At 34.8% G+C, this 23,770-nt stretch overlaps 2 protein-coding genes across 2 annotated transcripts in view; both read right to left on the reverse strand.

Moving 5' to 3' along the window:
• On the reverse strand, positions 1 to 14,821 carry LOC127870845 (putative glutathione-specific gamma-glutamylcyclotransferase 2). The gene is made up of 4 exons (XM_052413383.1): positions 14,685 to 14,821; positions 10,792 to 11,071; positions 873 to 911; positions 1 to 510 (listed from the first exon to the last, which is right to left on the reverse strand). The coding sequence occupies exons 2-4, from the start codon at positions 10,924 to 10,926 to the stop codon at positions 130 to 132; spliced, it is 555 nt and encodes a 184-aa protein (XP_052269343.1). The 5' UTR covers positions 10,927 to 11,071; positions 14,685 to 14,821; the 3' UTR covers positions 1 to 129.
• The window catches only part of LOC127870839 (centrosomal protein CCDC61-like), a 27,914-nt gene continuing 18,554 nt past the window's right edge, over positions 14,411 to 23,770 (reverse strand). The window contains exons 12-17 of the mRNA XM_052413373.1: positions 22,792 to 22,824; positions 22,150 to 22,213; positions 19,084 to 19,180; positions 18,405 to 18,447; positions 17,987 to 18,085; positions 14,411 to 17,333 (exon numbers count right to left, since the gene is read on the reverse strand). Coding sequence (XP_052269333.1) covers positions 17,236 to 17,333; positions 17,987 to 18,085; positions 18,405 to 18,447; positions 19,084 to 19,180; positions 22,150 to 22,213; positions 22,792 to 22,824 — 434 coding nt within the window. The 3' untranslated portion in view covers positions 14,411 to 17,235. The remainder of the gene's footprint in view (positions 17,334 to 17,986; positions 18,086 to 18,404; positions 18,448 to 19,083; positions 19,181 to 22,149; positions 22,214 to 22,791; positions 22,825 to 23,770) is intronic.

Consider the following 23,770-nt stretch of genomic DNA (forward strand, 5'->3'; position numbering starts at 1 on the left):
CATATTCAAAACATATTATATTTTCACATGTTTTTTATGGTATTACATGTTTATAAGTCAATTATTTTTGCGACTATAGATGTTGCCTGAAATATTGCATAGTATACATATTTAAAACTAGTTACTCCTTCATATATGTACTTCATTTACGTTGTTCTTCATAACAGTCACCAGCCGTTCTAGTTCAAACAAATGCGGATCGTCAACATCCGGGAGTAAATCACGAAGCGCATGCGCGAGATTCAGTAAATAATCAATATTTTTCCCGCTTGGACCAACTGATCGGTAAATCTGATCGGCTATATCTTCCATTGGAGCTGGGCCCATATAGTTGGGATTGTCCTCTGTCCCGATGTAAAGCTCGAGATCAAATTGTCCCACCTCCCCATGGCTGGCGTAAAATGTCACATTTACTTTTGTGTAGCCGCCTCTTTCCCGGTGATCAAGATGTTTTCTGACGTCTTCCTCCTCCTCGGGAGATATTTCGTATGCAACGCCATAAACACGGTCCTTAAATAGTGTAATGATTGCACGTTTAGATGAGTCGCGTTCTGAGAAAACTGGGTTTAATATATGTGCGTAAAGTGTCGTTCCAGATTAGCCTGTGCACTCCGCACAGGCCAATCAGGGACGACACTTTCCCTTTTAATGGTATTTTTAATTTCAAGGTAGTCCCTGCTTACCGAAAATCAAGTTTAGGCGGGAAGTGTCGTCCCTGATTAGCCTGTTCGGACTGCACAGGCTAATCTGGGATGACACTTTCCGCACATGCATTAAGCTCAGTTTTCTCAGAACGCGAGATAGCCGATGTATCACGATTGCGGGTGCATATGCGCAGCATTAATCGATTTTGTAAAGGAATGAGAACATACCTTTTCCGTAGCAGGGATCAGTGTCACTACACGCCCAGGCTGAAACAATCGACCTAATAAATAAATTATATTAACTCATTATTCATGCTACTGACACAAACTAAAATAAGAAGAGACTTTTATTCTGAGACGACTCATGATTGGACAAATCCACTAGAGGAATCGCTTCAACCAAATAAATCATCTTCAAATAGTTAAATACACAAATGACGAATGGCCATCATTCTGTCATCAGTGGTTGCAGCCAAAAAAGTTTTCATTTCGATCACCCTATGAAAACCGCAACGTTAAGGAGGGGTAGAATTGACAAAAAAAATAAGCGATAAGTATACACTGTATGCTGGTATTCTTTGTTAATAAGTAGAACAAAAACTGATAAAGGGACATCATTCTTTAAAAAATGGCTGCAGACATAAACATTTTCCTTATAATTAACTATACATTAAAGTTTGTCAGTTGTAAACGTTTGGGCAAAACCAGTCCAATTCCTAAAGTAAAAAATGCGGAATAAAATAATAATATTATTCTATGCATGAAAAGAGACAAAGGGCCATACATTGGGAAGACTGGTCGCAGCCTAAATTTTTTCCTTAACGATAATCTAACATGATTGTAATTCAGCTTTGAAGGTTTGTGTCAAATGCACTCAACAGTTTAAGAAGAGTCGATAACACAAACGTTTTGGGACTATAGTTATATTATTTAAATAACAAACATGCAAAGGGCTATAATTTTGTCTAACTTTTTTAGCAAAAAATTAACGTTTGAATGATATCCAAATTCAGTAGAGTTGAAAACATATGCTTCAGGACGTATGGCATGTGAAGTGGTAGATGCCTCCATCTTTAAGGGAGCATACAAATAGAACATCACAGTTTCGAACACATAAATCTCCTCAATGTTATTTCTACTCGCAAACGACTTCTAGAAAATGTTCTAATTATCTATGAATACAATTTACGATTTCATGTTCTTATTAAGACTTTCGCTTGTGTTTCGTTTTCATAACCTGTAGTCCTCCGTGTCTTTTAATCTCGTAAACGTGTTTAGTAAACGAAAAATGAGCTGACATACATATTTGAAATATTATTTCGTTAAACTCTAAAGTTATGAGACGTTAATCATTAATGTACATACAGTAAAAAAAACCGGTCACACCGGTCCATACAATAACCGAAAAGCACCGAAAAGCACCGAAAAGCACTCAATTTCTCTCTCTCTATATGCAATATATCGTTTTTAGTGTATGTTAACGAGTTTAATTAGTAATAAATGGTTATATGATTGTATGTTTATACTACATTGTGCCCAAAATGGAAAATATCGGCAATTACCGACCGAAAAGCACTTCATGTGGAAACCGAAAAGCACTCAATTTCTCGCTATATATATGAATATTTGCGTTTCTATTGGGTGTAAACGGATTGAATTAGTTATAAATGGTTATATTTCATGCACATTTATACTACCTTGAGTTTATAACGAGGTATTAATGCCCGAAATTGGATAAATATCGGCAATATACCGACCGAAAAGCACTTCATGTGAAGACCGAAAAGCACTCAATTTCTCGCTATATATATGAATATTTGCGTTTCTATTGGGTGTAAACGGAGTGAATTAGTTATAAATGGTTATATTTCATGCACATTTATACTACCTTGGGTTTATAACGAGGTATTAATGCCCGAAATTGGATAAATATCGGCAATATACCGACCGAAAAGCACTTCACGTGAAGACCGAAAAGCACTCAATTTCTCGCTATATATATGAATATTTGCGTTTCTATTGGGTGTAAACGGATTGAATTAGTTATAAATGGTTATATTTCATGCACATTTATACTACCTTGGGTTTATAACGAGGTATTAATGCCCGAAATTGGATAAATATCGGCAATATACCGACCGAAAAGCACTTCATGTGAAGACCGAAAAGCACTCAATTTCTCGCTATATATATATAATATTTGCGTTCCTATTATGTGTAAACGGTTTAAATTAGTTATAAATGGTATATTGCATGCATATTTATACTACCTTGTGTTTATAACGAGGTATTAATGCCCGAAATTGGATAAATATCGGCAATATACCGACCGAAAAGCACTTCATGTGAAGACCGAAAAGCACTCAATTTCTCGCTATATATGTGAATATTTGCGTTTCTATTGGGTGTAAACGGATTGAATTAGTTATAAATGGTTATATTTCATGCATATTTATACTACCTTGGGTTTATTATGAGGTATTAAGCCCCAAAATTGGATAAATATCGGCAATATACCGACCGAAAAGCACTTCATGTGAAGACCGAAAAGCACTCAATTTCTCGCTATATATATGAATAGTTGCGTTTCTATTGGGTGTAAACGGATTGAATTAGTTATAAATGGTTATATTTCATGCACATTTATACTACCTTGGGTTTATAACGAGGTATTAATGCCCGAAAATGGATAAATATCGGCAATATACCGACCGAAAAGCACTTCATGTGAAGACCGAAAAGCACTCAATTTCTCGCTATATATATATAATATTTGCGTTCCTATTATGTGTAAACGGTTTAAATTAGTTATAAATGGTATATTGCATGCATATTTATACTACCTTGTGTTTATAACGAGGTATTAATGCCCGAAATTGTATAAATATCGGCAATATACCGACCGAAAAGCACTTCATGTGAAGACCGAAAAGCACTCAATTTCTCGCTATATATGTGAATATTTGCGTTTCTATTGGGTGTAAACGGATTGAATTAGTTATAAATGGTTATATTTCATGCATATTTATACTACCTTGTGTTTATAACGAGGTATTAATGCCCGAAATTTTATAAATATCGGCAATATACCGACCGAAAAGCACTTCATGTGAAGACCGAAAAGCACTCAATTTCTCGCTATATATATATATAATATTTGCGTTCCTATTATGTGTAAACGGTTTAAATTAGTTATAAATGGTATATTGCATGCATTTTTATACTACCTTGTGTTTATTATGAGGTATTAATGCCCAAAATTGGTTAAATATCGGCAATATACCGACCGAAAAGCACTCCCGCGACAGCAGAGAATCACCGAAAAGCACTCAAGTTCTCTATATATACATGCAAGTTAACTATAAGGGCCGATTTTAATGGATTGAAAAGATGTACATATTTATTTAGTCAAAGTCTGTTCATATTGAAACTTAATTTTAATGTCTGAAGTCATCATTAACAACTTGTGAACGAACGGCCGGTACGCTTCTTTAATCAGCACAAAGCAGTATGGAAATAGATTTTCGCACCTTCAATTAATTATATTCCAGATAATGATGAGAAGTTGCGTTATGATCGGTGCCTTTAATTCATGTCCGAACAGTGCGACTCGTGTGAATTAATGTACAGTTTTGTTGATTTACATGTGCTCAATTAATTATTCGATGTACGATGTGAATCTAATCTTAGTTTTAGTGCAGATTCGTTCATACGACACAAAGACACTATTTTATGTTACGGATCTTTTCGGTTTAGAGGACTGAGACATTCATGTTAAAAATCGAATATAATATATATTTTTTTATAAAAAACAGGTAGCAAGTTATAAATATATCGGCAATGTACCAACCGAAAAGCATTTCATGGTGTTTATCATCTTATACGTAAATTGATGTATATGTTTTAAGTATTTCTAATTGACGTGAAACTCTTGAATAGAAATTGCAGCATGACTTTTAGTTAATGTGCTCTGTATTAATAATAGCGATTTTAATTGAAGATACAAAAAAATCAACATGTACACTTGAAATTCAATAGCTCCCCAAATGAGTGCAGAAAAAACAACGTGTCAACGTGTCACGTATATTTCAGGCACGGGCACAATCACACTTTATTAGCGCCGTCTTTAAACCCTTTTAATCTCTAAAGAACAGATTAATTTGACCTTAATTAACAAAATTAACAAAATTATTTTAACTAATGCAAGCTAGAATTAATATGTGACTACTTGCTATACAATCAGTACCATTCGAAAATGGATCGTATTTAATTGTGGTTCCTTCTTTGAACTTATGTTGACGGCCGACTTTTAGAATAGCTAGTGCCAGTAATAAATGTATTTCTTTAAATTCACATGTTGTTTTTTTAAGATATGAAAGATGCAAATGTGTCTTACTTGTATTGTTTTCTGGTATTTAATCTATCTTATATATATGTGACTACGTGCTAATTTTTGGAGAAATGAAAAATTCAAATGTGTCTTATATATATTTTATCCATGTATCATGTGTATTCAGTTTTCATGCGAAAATATATCTTATTTCTTAATTTCCACCATCACACTTTATTAGCGCAGCGCCGACTCAGTAAATTAATTAATGTAATAAAAAAAGTGCAACGGTGAGGTGGATCAATTGTTAGTGCACACCACTTCAGCAATAAATGAAAGTTATTTTGGCTGTAAATCCGATATTTCCAATACAGTAGCCATGTTCCTGTGTATTGAGATGATAAGATCACCACAGCAGGTTGCTAATACACAGTGTAGACTGAAATGAAAACAGTTATTTTGGCTGTAATTCCAATTCCAGTACAGTAGCCATGTTCCTGTGTATTGAACTGATAAGATCACCACAGCAGGTTGCTAATACACCGTGTAGACTTCCACTGTTTTATTATAGTAATTGTTATTTACCTGCTTGGAATAAATGGTGTATTCATTCGGGTCTGATGGTGTATTGTAAAATATATAATTCTGATAAGAAACAGTAGCACACAACAGGAATTTGGTTGATAAAAATAACTGATGTATTTATTGAAAGTGAAATTTGCCCAGAATAGTTGTATAAAATTTTTCGTCTAGCGGCCAAGTGCATTAATCCCGATCGCTGTTGGGTATTTTACTGTTTAGTAACACCTTAATACCATCATTTTTAAACTGATAACGGAAATAAAGAAATATCTTTTTTTTGGTAAGTATACGTGCTTGAATTAATGTTACATCTTTCATTGGAGATACATTGCGGCAGAGTTCTAGTTCGCAGCGTAATCAAGCTCCGTGTAATCGGTATCCTACAATAAATAAGTTTTTAATTATGTGTAATTTAATTCGCAACATTGCTTATCTCAACGTTCAATGGCCCGCGCACTTCACAAAATTTTAAAACATCATTATTGGTAAGTGTACATGCTTGATATATTCATAAAATAGCAGTTTTTTAAAAACAATCGGACTTTAACCTTTAATTTGATGCAAATGAACAGAAGAACTGATGTATTTATTTAACGTGAATAACATTTTGAACTAAAAATGTTTTGAATTAATGTTAATGCAAAAATAAATCTATAACATTATACCGCTGTTGGGTATTTTACTGTTAGTAACGCTCGATTGGTCATTGTCGGCTCGGGTAAAACTTACATGTACCCCGGGTACTCTTAAGTAACTCATACTCATGTTGATGCAGTTTTTCTTAACAGAAGTTTGTTTAAGATAATCGTTAGCGCGTTTTACGACATCGGATTTTGGGCGGGAAATACAACTGGGGTACAGTCTAATATCGACCGGGTACATGTAGGTAGTACCCGAGCCGACAATGACCAATCGAGCGTTAGTAAGCCATTAATACATACATTTTTAAAATGTGAACGGAAATAGGGAAATTTCGTTTTTTGAGAAGTTTACGCGCTTGATTAAATGTTAGCTGTAGAAATTTAGTCAACTCTTCGGGACACCCTCTTTTTACAGACTTCGGGCCGCATTACAGTCAAAAAAGAAAAATGCATTGATAAATGCTGCTAAGTCCGAAAGGAAACTATTAGATGCTGCTAAGTCCGAAAGGAAACTATTAGATGCGTATAATGTGGGATTACAGCAGACTGATGTTACGTTCCCGTCTTCAGACGCGGACAAGATGGCGATCAATATTCTGCACAAATTTCATCCTGCAATGATAGGGCATTACACACCTATAAAAACAATCGGTGACGGCAACTGTCTGTTTAGATCTATTTCAAAATGTTTGAATGGTAGTGAAGAGCAACATATTTTGTTGAGATTGTTATCTGCTCTTGAACTTATTGAAAACGAAAGTTACTACAAATCTGATCAGTTCCTCGCCGATGACAGAATACTTAAGGCGGAATATTCAAATTTGTTGCATGATGTTATAGGTCTATACACTTGGTCAGTCGTCGAGCTAATCTTTGTGGTAAGCGCAGTAATCAAAAAATGCATTAAGTCGTACTATCCGCCTCAGCCATTCTCGGACTATACGTCCGAAGTCTTAACACGGCGTGTTGTGGGTAGGGGATGTAAAGACATGTCACCTGATATAACAATAATGTGGTCTCAAATGTCTCGCTCGGAGATAATCAGACTAGAACCTAACCATTTTGTGCCATTGATTCCTGCAAACAAAATTTTAGTAAATGATGTTTCGCCACTCAGTGATGATATTAAAGTTACAAAGGTAGAAACATGTTCAATTCCTGCTAATGCAACTTTTGTGGTAATTGATGGTGACGACTCCGATTATGACCACTCGGAAACTGTTGAAAGGTCTTTTGAAAACTCATTATCTGAGAGCAGTGATGCAAATCAGAATTATGAACTGACAAATGACCAAGCAACGGCTTCTGAGGCAGACAAAACTGTAACATTGTTTAGTGGGAAATTAAACCCCATTTCTATCATATTGACGCGTGTGCGCAGCGGGTAATCAGATTGCGCGCTGCGTGTATTAATACTATCGCACCTTCAATCGGATGCTATTTAATTAACACCCCGCTGATAAGATAACAGTATTAACACATTCGATCAGTTGTGTTGTAATTAAAACTCACTGATAGTTTACCTGTGCATTCCGTTGATATTTATATCTGAAAATAAATGAAACACGATTTAAATGCCCCGTCGTATAGATTTCTTTACAAATCTTAATGATAATCATACCTGGTTTTTTATCATTGTTCACATTTGTTATTATAATCATGATCTTGAATTTTATAACTTTTGTACCTTCTTTGCATATGTCTATGTAACATAGTTGTATCTTTGTTTATTTTGTTTAATCTATCTTTTATTCGAACTTTACTACCTTCTTTGCATATGTATATGTAACATAGTTGTATGTATAGTTTATCCATTTTTATTCTATGTTTTTTATATTATGTACCACTTATTAGTTAGTATGTACCATATATTTATATACACATTGCGTCCCATATGCCGGTGTATGTACTGGATTTTTTTTTACATATCATTACTTTCTATAATCATAATCTGATTTGAACTTGAGGGTAACATAATCATTGACAGACAAGCTTATCTTAAGCTGTGCAGTTTTATTTCATTACAAACAGCTGCAAATATTTAATTTCTTGTTTATACAAATGGGACTATTTCCGTTTTTTTTTATTTCTTGCATAAATTTTCGGGAATATTTCGGCCTTTTTTTCAAAATTTGGCTCTTACAAGAGGTGGCCTCCACGTGGCAAGAGCTGGGCAACATATTCATTATGTTGGCAAACTACCTCATGTATATATGAGTCGTGTTCTGGGAAGAAAAAGGAGCTTAATGCATGTTCGTAAAATGTCATCCCAGATTAGCCTACGCAGTCCGCACAGGCTAATCAGGGACGACACTTTCCGCTTTTATGGTATTTTTAGTTTCAAGGAAGTCACTCCTCACCGAAAATCACGTTTGGGCGAAAAGTGTCGTCCCTGATAAGCAGTGCGGACTGCACAGGCTAATCAGTGACGACACTTTAAGCACATGCATTAAGCCCACTTTTCTCAGAACGCGCCTCATATATATATATAGTGCTTTATTTTCAAACTTAAAGGGATCTTTTCACGCTTTGGTAAATTGACAAAATTGAAAAAAGTTGTTTCAGATTCGCAAATTTTCGTTTTAGTTATGATATTTGTGAGGAAACAGTAATACTGAACATTTACCATTGTCTAATATAGCCATTATATGCATCTTTTGACGATTTTAAAACCTAAAAATTATAAAGCGTTGCAACGCGAAACGATTGAATAATTTGGAGAGTTCTGTTTTTGTCGTTAAATTTTGTGAGACTACGAAGATTGCTTATATAAGGTATAAAATACTTCATGTACATGTACTCGGCGGAATAGCTCAGTAGGCTAAAGCGTTTTTACTTCAGGACTTTGGCAGGACTCCAGGGGTCACTGGTTCGAAACCTGGTCCGGGCAATGTTCTTTTCCTTTTTTTAATTTTATTCTTGATTTTTTACTGGAGCTTTTACGATCCAATGTTTACATTTATCGATATAAAGCATTTAATGAATAAGTTAAAAAATGCAAAAATCTGTGAAAAGGCCCCTTTAAATCAATATTTAACGAAGTCATCATTGATTATATTAAATATAGAGAGAAATTGAGTGCTTGTGCTTTATCTTTAAACTTAAATCAATATTTAACGAAGTCATTATTGACTAAATAAATATGTACATCTTTTCAATCCATTATAAACGGCACTTATAGCTTAGTTTCGTTTATATATAGAGAAATTGAGTGCTTTTCGGTGATTCTGTGCTGTCGCGGGAGTGCTTTTCGGTGGCCACCAAAAATAGTAATGAGCTTTATATTTAAACTTTTTATTTAATGAAGTCATTATTGACTAAATAAATATGTACATCTTTTCAATCCATTAAAATCGGCCCTTATAGTTAACTTGCATGTATATATAGAGAACTTGAGTGCTTTTCGGTGATTCTCTGCTGTCGCGGGAGTGCTTTTCGGTCGGTATATTGCCGATATTTAACCAATTTTGGGCATTAATACCTCATAATAAACACAAGGTAGTATAAATATGCATGCAATATAACCATTTATAACTAATTTAAACCGTTTACACACAATAGGAACGCAAATATTATATATATATATAGCGAGAAATTGAGTGCTATTCGGTCTTCACATGAAGTGCTTTTCGGTCGGTATATTGCCGATATTTATAAAATTTCGGGCATTTATACCTCGTTATAAACCCAAGGTAGTATAAATATGCATGAAATATAACCATTTATAACTAATTCAATCCGTTTACACCCAATAGAAACGCAAATATTCATATATACACGTATAGCGAGAAATTGAGTGCTTTTCGATCTTCACATGAAGTGCTTTTCGGTCGGTATATTGCCGATATTTATCCAATTTCGGGCATTAATACCTCATAATAAACACAAGGTAGTATAAATATGCATGAAATATAACCATTTATAACTAATTTAAACCGTTTACACACAATAGAAACGCAAATATTCATATATATAGCGAGAAATTGAGTGCTTTTCGGTCTTCACATGAAGTGCTTTTCGGTCGGTATATTGCCGATATTTATCCAATTGTGGGGCTTAATACCTCATAATAAACACAAGGTAGTATAAATATGCATGAAATATAACCATTTATAACTAATTTAAACCGTTTACACACAATAGAAACGCAAATATTCATATATATAGCGAGAAATTGAGTGCTTTTCGGTCTTCACTTGAAGTGCTTTTCGGTCGGTATATTGCCGATATTTATCCAATTTTGGGGCTTAATACCTCATAATAAACCCAAGGTAGTATAAATATGCATGAAATATAACCATTTATAACTAATTTAATCCGTTTACACACAATAGAAACGCAAATATTCATATATATAGCGAGAAATTGAGTGCTTTTCGGTTTCCACATGAAGTGCTTTTCGGTCGGTAATTGCCGATATTTTCCATTTTGGGCACAATGTAGTATAAACATACAATCATATAACCATTTATTACTAATTAAACTCGTTAACATACACTAAAAACGATATATTGCATATATATAGAGAGAAATTGAGTGCTTTTCGGTGCTTTTCGGTTATTGTATGGACCAAAAAAAAACAGTTTACACTTACGTTGCCTGGAATTCCCCTGTGATCTGTACTTCCCTGCCAGAAACGGCGGAGATATCCTTTAATATAGCCTGTTACCTTTCGTTTGTATGGAAAATCAACCTTCCAAATTAACGATCCGTAGCCAAATATCCACATGTCTCTTGAATGTCATGTACGTTCAGGTAAGGTGTGTTTCATTTGTTTACATTTTTACTGGTACCCGGCGTTGTGTGGACTCCGCGTTGTGGTTACGTTCCACTATGTGTAGTTGTCGATTATTTCAGGTGCCCAATCTTAATTTCTAGAAGTTAGGAAGAACATGTTTTTTAAGGTATGGGGTCTTAAAGGTGTGTATTGTTTAAATAATAAAATTAGTTTATATCATACAATATTGACGTTCACTAAAATGTCGTTTCGTGAGACTTTTTCGCACAATGTCTGTATTTTTGAAAAAAATGTGTTATAAACTTTTTAATTTGTGATAGCGTATATTTATCAAAAGCAAATTAATTTTTTTATTAAAATTTTACTTTCCCGCGACTTTTGGAAAGGTTACTTATTGACCAATGTGTGTGTGCGTTAAACTTAAAATTCTATTTCAAACACTTAGTTGAATAATTGTAAATTTGTGTATTTTTTTAATGAAAAGCGTTATGAGCGCATTATAAATTTTTGCTTGTTTGAATTCTTCTTTTAATCTATTATTGGTAAAATGTTATTTTGCAAAACTGTGAACAAGTCCTTTTATAGTACGGGACCTTTTCACAGATTTTGGCAGATATTGAAGTTCATCATTATGCTTTATATTGATAAATGTAAACACTGGAACTAAAAAGCTCCATACTCAGTTTAATATCCAGTAGGGATAAAGATATATATGTTCATGATAAAAATACTATTTTTATTGCAATATTTCGCCCATATGGGCTTTATCAAGGTTTACAAACCCATTTGGGCGAAATATTGGAATAAAAAGAGTGTTTTTTATCACAAAAAGCTCCAGTTAAAAAAAAACAAGAATAAAATTACAGAAAGAAACAAGGACTGTTTGTAAAACATGCATGACCCCCATATGGGCTGTCCGTTGTAGTGGCAGCCATTGTGTGAATACGATTTTTGTCACTGTGACCTTGACCTTTGACCTAGTGACCTGAAAATCAATAGGGGTCATCTGCGAGTCACGATCAATGTACCTATGAAGTGTCATGATCCTAGGCAAAAACATTCTTGAGTTATCATCTGAAAATCATTTTACTATTTCGGGTCACCGTGACCTTGACCTTTGACCTTGTGACCTCAAAATCAATAGGGGTCATCTGCGAGTCATGATCAATCTACCTATGAAGTTTCATGATCTTAGGCGTATACGTTCTTGAGTTATCATCCGAAAACCATTTTACTATTTTGGGTCACCGTGACCTTGACCTTTGACCTAGTGACCTCAAAATCAATAGGGGTCATCTGCGAGTCATGATCAATCTACCCATGAAGTTTCATGATCCTAGGCGTATGCGTTCTTGAGTTATCATCCGGAAACCATTTTACTATTTCGGGTCACCGTGACCTTGACCTTTGACCTCAAAATCAATAGGGGTCATCTTCAAGTCATGATCAATCTACCCATGAAGTTTCATGATCCTAGGCGTATGCGTTCTTGGGTTATCATCCGGAAACCACTTTACTATTTCGGGTCACCCTGACCTTCAGGGCTAGCGCTGGCCCAAAATATCTTTGAGCCACCCAGATCTAGGTTTTTTTTTTGGATCCTAGATTGTCTGTGGTGCGTTTTGGGCCTATTGCCAACCAGTTTTCATTTGTTTCAAATAACAATATTAACTATAGATGTTTCATATTTCTTTTAATGACAACAAGCACATGTCACATATCATAATATACATCACATCACAATTTTCATAGTAATAGAGATATTTTAGAGCTGCAGTTACCGCTGCCTCACTCTTCGTTATGGCCACGTCACAGGCGGACTTCATAAACACCGATTGCTTGCTGGCATCGACGGCATGAGTGTGATCTGAAAATAAAAAAAATAAAAATAAATACATAGTCAATCTGCTAATATACATATGGTTAGACTATAGCATTTTAAAGTAATTTCAAATTAAAATTCCTCTCATCTTCAAAATCTTACCTTTAGACTTTTCATGTTTCGTCACCGAGTCTTTTTTCAGGATATTGCAACCTACAGTGAATGTGTTGGAATTCTGCACCTTAATGCATAGGTCACAGTACATTGATTTTGATTCATTCTCAAAGCGAAGCCAATTGTTATCAACTTTCCATGACTCTTGGAATGCTCTAGTTTTTTGTGTTAATTTTTGTTTGTTTGTTTGTTCAGACTCATTTTCGTCCAAAGGACACTTTAAGGTTAAAGAAGCCATGTTAGCGACTGTACGGACAAAGTGGTTACTTCCATTTATATTGTTGACGATATGAATTACTCTTCCTATGAGTTAAAAATTCGTAACTTTAATTAAACTTTAATTGCAATTAAACCGCGCGTGTTTTTCACGTTTTCCTTTGATTAAAATACGCCGCTGTTAGTTAGCATAGTGTGAGTAAAACGATCAAATTGATTAATTATTACCTTTTCATTTCAATAGAAAATCGGCAGAAAGTTTTAACATCAACGACATAGAACTAATTATTTAATTATCACTCTTTAATTTAGATCGATAGTCAGCTTGGAAATAATTAATTTACTGTCACGCTTATTTTTATTTTTAATCTTATAATACGACATTTGCGACCTGCCGCTATTTTGTTTGCAGACGACAATATAAACTGTGTATTCAAAGCTCCACCCATTTTTACGTTTCATTCAACTACGTCATTTCATGTGTAAGCGAGCTCAGTGTTGATTGGCCAGCTACCATGTGCACTTCTATAACAATAAGGTCAAGCGATGTCTCGATACAGGTGCAGACCGGTTTTCGTTCACTGTTCAAATTGCGAATACTTTCATTGAAAAAAAAGAGAACAATTTAGAAAACCAGTTTCGGGTTAAAATGGCGGCTGTTTTCAATGAAATTTTACGAGATTTTAGCATTTTCGCAAAGCGGATTTTTCTTGAGCCAAATTCTCAATATTTTCGCAAATGGCTCAAGTGGCGAACGACAGCGCGAGCCCTGCTGACCTTGACCTTTGACCTAGTGACCTCAAAATCAATAGGGGTCATCTGCAAGTCATGATCAATGTACCTATGAAGTTTCATGATCCTAGCCCCAAGCGTTCTTGAGTTATCATCCGGAAACCACCTGGTGGACGGACCGACCGACATGTGCAAAGCAATATACCCCCTCTTCTTTGAAGGGGGGCATAAAAAGTAACCCTAAACTGGGCATAAACCAATGACTCCTGGAGTAAAAGTCGAATACTTAGACCACTCGGCCATCCGTGCTCATACAATTAGTGATGTATTTTATACTTTATATAAGCAATCCTCTTAGTGTCACAAAATATAACAACAGAACTCTCCAAATTATTCAATCATTTTGCATTACAATGCTTTTTAATATCAGGTTTTTAAATCGTAAAATGATGCATATACTGGATATTTTAAAGCGTGGTAAATGTTCAGTATTACTGTTTCCTCACAAAAATCATAACTACAACAAAAATATGCGAATCTGAAACATTTTATTTTTTATTTTTAAAATATACCAAAACGTGAAAAGGTCCCTTTAAAAGGCTTAAATAAATATTTAACCAAATTATATGCTCTAGGTACAGGGTACTGGTGAAAAGGGGCAGATAGGAAATTCCACCAATCTGGTGACTTTTTTATTATAAATTGTTATATGCAGTTAATTTCACTTGCACTTGTTAAATAGCTATTTATGCATATTCATTTCATTTTCAATGGCAAACATATACCAAATATCAAAAGATTTTACCGTTGTTGCATCAAAAGGGGGAAGCAAACCGGAGCAAGGCGCAGCATCCAATCTTTCACTAGATTGATACCCCAGTATCATTAATGACAGTTCTTTTGTTAATCATGTAAATACCAGATGGTTATTTTAAGTGTTCACTTTATTAAACAATCGCAATATTGCTGGCTTGGTATAGGAATGCCCTTCTTCCGTATGTCCCTTTGTCTTTTAGTGACAGTTTTGTGTCTGCTCAACATCATTCGATACAATATGTCTCTTCCTGAAACTTGCCTTCAGCAATGTTCAACTCATTGAGGCAATGAAAAGACAGCAGAATGGAGAATTCATAAATAAAGCTTAAAATTCGTGTTCATAAATTATATTTCTCTGTACAGCAAACATTATAAAATTTAACAAAATGAATAAAATATACAATACAATAAATAATAATAAAAAATTATTCAAATGGTGACATTTCATGAACACGTTTCTAGTTACTGGAATTAACAACTACAAAAGCATTACTTCAATACAATTTCTAAAATGCCAATTACCAATACTTTCCAGTAAAGTATAAACAATTTATTAAGTTTCCACTAAGTTACACATGTTAAGGCTATTCTTTCTCTACAAAAGAATCGAAATTACATGAGTAATGATATATCTTAAATATAATTAAAACAGATTGGTCATACCTTGTAATACATTAACAAGTTTAATCTATCCTTTAAGTGGAAGTAGAAATACCAGGCTAGCTTTGTTACGGATATATTTATATATATATAATAACCTATTTCATTACTATTATTAATAAATATGATGTCTAAAACAAGAAATGTGTTTGTTAGAAACACTATGTCCCCTTCTGCGCCGCTTTGACTTTTTTTTTTAACCTTTGACCTTGAAGGATGACCTTGACCTTGACCTTTCACCACTCAAAATGTGCAGCTCCATGAGATACACATGCATGCCAAATATCAAGTTGCTATCTTCAATATTGCAAAAGTTATTGCAAATGTTAAAGTTGGCGCAAACCAACCAACAGACCAACCAACCAACCAACAGACAGGGCAAAAACAATATGTCCCCCACTATAGTGGTGGGGGACATAAAAATCAAAACAAACGAAAATTTAATGTAAATTGCTAGCCATGTGGTTATTGATACATATAGGTGTATTGATAACACTAACAAAAATTGTCCAAGAAATTTGAGACAATACCTCCGGTTTTTACTAGGGTCAGCTTTGCTCTGGTAACTCCTTAACACTGAAATATACCCGACCATCCCACCTAAACCATAGGCAAAAATATAGTGTCACACCCCACTGTTAATTAATTAACCCTAAATATAGTACATTTTCATCTAAGAATAATTTCTGTGATTAATTAAGCTACTCTACAAAATTATTTAAATATCTGTTGCAGTTGGTCCACTTGTACATGTGTTTTGCTAATCAGATTATACAGTCACTTTATTTATCCACATAGCACTGAAAATATAATTTCAAAAGGAAGAAAAGTTAGGTACATTACACAGCCAACTTTGCATCTAACAATCCAATGTCTGTATATATTTTACACAGTATGACAAATTAATGTTACAACAAAGAAATAATATTTCCAAGCACTTCCTTAATCATTAGTTAAATTCAGTTCTAGCGTTAACATGTCCATCATTCAATGAGCATGTTGATCATAAATGTTTGTTCGATGTTGCAAATATTCCAATTCTCAATTTATATATATATGGAAACATTTTAAAAAGAAAATCCTCTAACGGTATACTGGCCATATCATACCTTACACCACACACAACATGGTAAGTATATTCTTAGACACAAATATTTTGTGTATTTTACCATTCCGGAAGAGGTTAAAACTTATAAAAGTGTTTTTGTTTATTACGATGGCTATACAACTTATCATTTTCATTGTAGTTTACACTATCTGGGACACTATTGTAAATCACTGATGTTGAATGGGTTTTAACCACAAATTAACAACATGTTTTACAATGGCTTTCATTTTAAAATCAAAATGGACATATGTGTAATTTGACTGAAGTATTAAATCTTTAACAGGTGATGAAAGAAGCATGTCAAGCAAAAGATGAAAACCAGTCCCACATGAAAAATCAAGATAGAAATTGCATAAAAAACTGTTAGTATTAAATCTCATTTCAATAGTTTTTAATGATTTGATTGAACAATTGCTATCTGACGATAATTTTGCTGGTTGTTTGACTATGAGACTAGTTACAGATGTTTTAAAAAAATGGTCAAAGTATGGCAATCTTTGTCTGAGAAAGAGGTAAAGCTGGAACAGGACTGTGTTGGTTTTGGAAAGCTCGATGAAACACAGACTGGTTTCTATAGCTGCCCTGAATTAGCAAGATAAAGACTGACTGATATTAATTCATAAGCTTGTCCAATACTGATTTCCATACACTTTTTTAAAGCTGACTGATTCTTATCAGCAGTTTCAAAACATCTACACATGTTTCATAAGCTGTTTCCAGACAGACGGTTTTCATCAGCAAGGTCAAGACAGACTGGTTTTCATCAGCAGGGTCAAGAAAGACTGGTTTTCATAAGCTGCTGCAGACGACTTAGTCTTTCATCAATCTCAGAAATTTCTGCAGATCTATCAAACACATCGCTGTCATATCCTGAGGAAAAAAACATCAAAGTATTTGAAATCATCTTAAACTGCCAGCTTGAGATATTGAAAGCATTTTTAGGTTATAAGATCCAGCTAAAATTATTGCAAGCACTTTTAGTTCTTGCAAAACCTGAAATCTAAAAACATACAGGTATTTTTAAAGGAATTCTTTTTTAAAGAATGCATATGTCCATAAGAGTGCAATACCAATCAGAAAAGAACATTGCCATAGGTGTGTCTCTAAATAATGGACTGTTAAACATGTCAATTAGGTAACACCTACTTTTTTTAGCTCAATAACATGAAAAGCCTTTCACTTATGAGACTCTATACAGTCCATTTCCTGGGAAAAACCAGTCCCTTTTAAGAAAGATTTAAAGAATGCTAAAAAAGTAGGGATAGATCCTGGAACATGTCAATCATCATGACATTGTATGCGCCTCATTCTGAAAAAGATAATGTATCGTCCCTGATTAGACAGAGCAGTCGGCACAGTCTAATCTTTGATGACACTTTACGGACATGCATTTAGCCCAGTTTATCCAGAACAAGGCACATAATTTTGGTATGTAAAGTACTAATTAGTAATTCCGCCAAGTGCTGCATGCCGGTGAGCAGTAAAAGATGATGAAACAAGCAGAACAAAACCAACATTCTTACCAGAGGGTTTCCGCTGCGTCTCTCCATTGCTTACAGGAATGTTTTCCTTATTTCGCACGGAACGCGTTCGCCCTGTATCTGACTCAGGAGTACTAGCTAATGTGAACAGAGTTAAGGATGCATTCACATTTATCAAACTGGGCTGTACAAAAGGTCAAGTGAGCCATAGCAGTTAATGGTATGGCTTCCTTTTATTTCATTATCTAGGCATGATATGATTAAGTAAAACTCCTTCTGAAATTATTTTGTTTGCAAGTTCAACAATATTAAGTTTACCACTTTGTTTGCATAATAAGAAATATTAACATATTTTTTAAATAAGTATATGTGATAATGAAAGTGAAACTTATTTTAACATTATATTTTTGTATTTTTGACATGCTCAAAAAGCCTATGCAAGCACACACACACAAAGGATATATTTTACTGTTCCGCTTGACCCTAGACTCTGTCTTCTTTGGCTGCAGAAAAATGTTTCGAACCATTTATATACTCCATATGAAAAACAAATTTTTATTTTGTGGATTGTCAACTTGTGGTTGAGAAAATTTATATTTCTAACAACAATTTTAGTATTTGATACAAATTATTATAAAAACAAGAGCTATGTTTGTGAAACACAATGCCCCCTACTGCGCTTTGAAGCTGCACAGCAGCTATTTTAGAAACAAGGTTATATTTTGAATGTAAAGGTCACAGTGACCTTGACCTTTGACATTGAGAATTCAAACCATGTTTGATTGTAGATCTCAATGAGATGCATGCACATGTGAAATTTAAAGAACATAGACCCAAGATTTTTCATTCATGAGCAAGGTTAAAGTTTTAGGACAGACACACAGGCCAAAAACAATATACCCTCAAGTCATTCGATATGTGGGCATAAAAACTCAAAGACTAAAACAATGGAATTTTGGTCAGACCAAACAAAATTAAATAACTACCCTATTCAACAAAGGGCCTTTTATCTAGTTGTTCAGTTTCATTAAGCTAGCTATGGTACTTTATGAGATATCACAGGATCCAGAAAATAGTTTTACACACATGCATTTAGCAAAACTTTCCTAGAACAAAGCTAATTTTACTCTACAACTCACTGCATCGGTACTAGACTGGTAGGCTGAAGACAGGGCACTTCTATCGGTGGCCCGGGTTCGAGAGCGAGGTCGGCTGTGCCGCGGTTTGCTGTAATTTCTGAAATCAGAAACACATAGACCTTGAGTGATAGCTTTGTCACAAATGTGATAAATAATCCCTGATACTCTGATTCTTTGTCAGCTATACTTGTGAGCAAATAACAAGAGCACCGCATATCGGGTGCCACGCTCGGCTACGGGTGCAGTTTTGAATAAATGAAAGTTTGTCAGATTTTTTTTTTTTTTTTTAAAAGGTCACAGTGACCTTGACCTTTGACCTAGTGACCCAAAAATGGGTGTGGCGTGTAGAACTCATCAAGGTGCATCTACATATGAAGTTTCAAAGTTGTAGGTGGAAGCAATTTGATTTTAGAGCCATTGTCAAAACCTTAACAAAATGTTAAGGTTTTAGCACCACTTGACGTCTGACGGCGGACTACAAGACGAGCTGGCTATGACAATACCTCGGGTTTTCTCAGAAAACTCCGAGCTAAAAATTCAGATACACACAGACGTAGAGGTTTGTCATAAATGTTACTTAAACCCCCAAATACTTTGTCAGCTGCGTTAAAGAGCAAATAACTTAGGCATGTGTGTATCACTGGGGATGGAAAGGTCTTTTGGAAGTACATCTGTCCACAAACTTATGCATGACAAAACAAACGACAGACAGACAAATCCAAGTGACTCAAGTATGTGCTGACCCAAACGGAGTATAATTTTGAAGACACTTGGTTGATGGGTTGTTGCAATGCCTTTACGTGTGTAAGCATTACATAGAAAGCATTGTCAAGAATGCTATTAATATTGTCTTTTTTGGGCGATGGACACGGGCACGGCAAAAAACAAATCCTCACAACTTGCTGAAGATTTAACACATGTTTTTATAAAACTGCCAGTTAAATGACAAAGTTACAGTCCCTTCATTCTGTATTATTCCCATATTTTGAGCACTGACCATATGACCTTGTCCTTTGAGTTAAATACACATACACATATATTGCACATTACATTTAATTACCATAAGGTGAAAATTTGTGGCCTGTTTAAAAAACAAGAGGGCCAAGATGGCCCTAGTTAACTCACCTGAGAGGAGTCAGTTCATTCAATCTTTACCAAACGTCAAACTTGACCTAGATATTGTCCAGACAAACATCCTGGTCAAGTTTCATCATTTTTGGGCCAAAACTCTGGCGTATGGAGTGTTTACGAGGTTTTTGTAAGATTTGACCTGGTGCCCTATATTTTGACCCCTAATGACCAAACATCAAACTTTGCTTACAAAAATAAATATTATGACCAAGATTCATAAAATCTGAAACAAAATTGTAACCTCTAGATTGTTTTCAGGGATTTTGTATAATATAATGACAATTTTGACAATCTAAGGGCAATAATTTTGTCATGTATTATGCGATTTTGCTCATTATCAAACTTGACTGAGATCTTGTGGCCATATAGCTTCTCAGCAACTTTGATAAAGATTGCTTGAGAAATGTGAATGCTAGAGTGTTAACAAACCAAATGTGGACGGAGGGACGGCGGACAAAGACCAACCCTAAAACCTCACCTGAGAAATCAGGTGAGCTAAAAAGTGTTGTTTTTTTCACCAATCTGAGCCATTTTCTAACTTATCCAAGATATCAATAAAACCAATGTAATGACTAAGTTTCACGATGATTAGGCAAAAAATATGACTACTAGAGTGTTCACAAGGTTTCTCTATAGTCATATAAGGAAAACTGCCCCACCCATGGCGGCCATGTTTTTTGACCAATCGGGACCATTTTCAAACTCATCTGAGATATAAATAAAACCAATCTTTTCACCAAGTTTCATGATGATTGGCCAAAAAATGTGACTTCTAGAGTGTTCACAAGCTTTTTTACTATCTAAATATAAGAAAAATGCGCCCCCCCCCCCCCCCCCCCCCTGGCAGCCATGTTTTTCAACAGACTGTAACCATGTTAAAACTTAATTCACATATCTAGGAAACAAATGTTCTGAACAAATTTCATGAAAATTGGGCCAAAAATGTGACTTCTAGAGTGTTCAGTATATACATATAGAGAAAACTGCCCCACCCACTGGCGGCCATGTTTTTTCACTGATCTGGACCATTTTCGAACTTGTCTGAGATATCAATAAAACCAATGTTTTGACCAAGTTGCATGATGATTGGGCAAAAAATGTGACTTCTTGACTGTTCACAAGCCTTTTTTACTATATAAATATAAGGAAAACTGCCCGACCCCCTAGCAGCCATGTTTTTCAATGGACCAGAACCATTTTCAAAATTAATTCACATATCTAGGAAACAAATGTTCTGAACTTCTAGAGTGTTCACAAGCTTTTTTACTATCTAAATATAAGAAAAATGCGCCCCCCCCCTGGCAGCCATGTTTTTCAACAGACTGTAACCATGTTAAAACTTAATTCACATATCTAGGAAACAAATGTTCTGAACAAATTTCATGAAGATTGGACCAAAAATGTGACTTCTAGAGAGTTGACATGTTTTCACTATATACATACAACGAAAACTGCCCCGCCCCTTGGTGGACATGTTTTTTCACCAATCTGGACCATTTTTAAACTCGTCTGAGATATCGATAAAACCAATGTTTTGACCAAGTTTCATGATGATTGAGCAAAAATTGTGACTTCTAGAGTGTTTACAAGGTTTCTCTATAGCCAAATAAGGAAAACTGCCCCGCCCACTGGCGGCCATGTTTTTCAACGAACCGGAACCAATTTTTAACTCAACCAACATATCATTAAGACAAACATTTTGACAAAGTTACATGAAGATTGGGCATAAAATGTGACTTTTACAGTGTTTACAAGTTTGTTTGTTTTTTACCTAGTGACCTATTTTTTGAACCAGCATGACACAGTTTCGAACTTGATTGAGATATCATTGGGACAAATCTTCTGACCAAGTTTCATGAAGATCGCACAAGAAATGTGGCCTCTAGAGTGTTTACAACCAAATGTGGACGGATAGACGGACGACGGACGCAATACCTTGTTAAACTGGAATATGAGCAGTCCGATGTCCCTCCATCACTCATTTCACCTTGACTGCCATCTACAATGGGAAACAAACTGTTTGCATTTATCACCAATATATATTCCATTTATTGCTTTGCTTCTACATATTATTTGCAATTGTTTTTTTTTACATAGAAACTTAAAAACCACTGCAACATGGTTCAGTAATTATGAGATAATTAGTTTGCACCCATTCATTTCTAGCTTGCAATTTATCAACAATGATTACTCCATTTATTTCTGTGTTTGTAAATCATTTTTGCCAAAAAAAAATGAAAACCTTAAACCATCCCACTCTCATAAAGATGTATCAATATTAACATGTAATTTGTAAGCAAAGGAATAAAACACGACTTTCTATACCAGAATACTTTTTGCACTTCATTTCTGCACACATAATTGTAATTTTAAGTTTCTGTTTTGACTGATATTACTAGTACATGCACGAAAGTCAAATGATATGGCAAAATAATTAAGAGCTTGGATTTCCACTGCAGAAATTGAGGTCTTTACATATAGAAACATTAGTCCTATCGGAATTACTCTATAAATAGTGCTAGCAATAGAAGAATGCAAGTTTCCATGGTAACCATGGCAATGAGCAACAACACTCACATGATGTAGTTCTGGATCTGTTTCTAGCAGCAGCTGTCAACACAACAGAAATATTCAGAGTTATTAACATTCACATTAAGAAAACATAATGTACGCTCGAGTATTGTCATTAATATTCTACTTATTAACACTCGACATATGAATAGATCAAGAAAAATATTGGACTGTTTGCCTTATTATTAAATTTTTTAAAAGAAGCATTTATTATATTTATAAATTATGCATATCTGAAGTGGTGAACCAGACAGTATCTGCCCTGTGAACGGGAAATTGGGACTTTCAATACATGCTTAATGAATGTCAAAGATTTCCCCAGAAATCAAAAGTACTAGTTCTGGCCAAGTAAGGTGCTTGAAACTGCTTGTAGACTCCATTAAGCTGAGTTTTTTCCCAGTTGTTTTTGTGAAGATGACAGGGGCAAAGCAAAGGCCTCTAACCTCAAATAACTTCAACCCCTTATTAACGTTTTCAACTCTTTCAACTTTTAAACAATCAGTGATGAAAGTAAGCACAAGTCCATAAGCCCTGCACACAAACTTTAATCTGACTTGCACAGCTTCCCAGTTTTAAATGAGCCGCTGTCTGGGAAAACAGGGCTTAATGCATGTGCATAAAGTGCTGTCCTACATTAGCCTGCGCAGTCTGCACAGGCTAATCAGGACGACTCTTTCCGCTTTAATGATATGTTTCTTTAAAGAAAGGCTTTTCTAGGCAAAAATCCAGTTAAGGTGAAAAGTGCACAATCTTATCTAGGGCAACACTTTATGCACATGCATTAAGTCCAGTTTTCCCAGAACCAGGCTGATATAGACATGTAATAAACACTTTTTTGCTTAAGCAACAATAAAAGAATTAAGGCTTGCATGACCAAACAGCTTTTTCATATGACTGAAAACCTACTTAACATGATAAGGTCCTTTTATGCAACCATGCAAAAAATGTTGCAAAAATATTAGAGGAAACAATTAGGGCATTTCAG

This window comes from Dreissena polymorpha, chromosome 3 (assembly GCF_020536995.1).
Source record: "Dreissena polymorpha isolate Duluth1 chromosome 3, UMN_Dpol_1.0, whole genome shotgun sequence".
Classification (NCBI taxonomy): Eukaryota; Metazoa; Mollusca; class Bivalvia; order Myida; family Dreissenidae; genus Dreissena; species Dreissena polymorpha.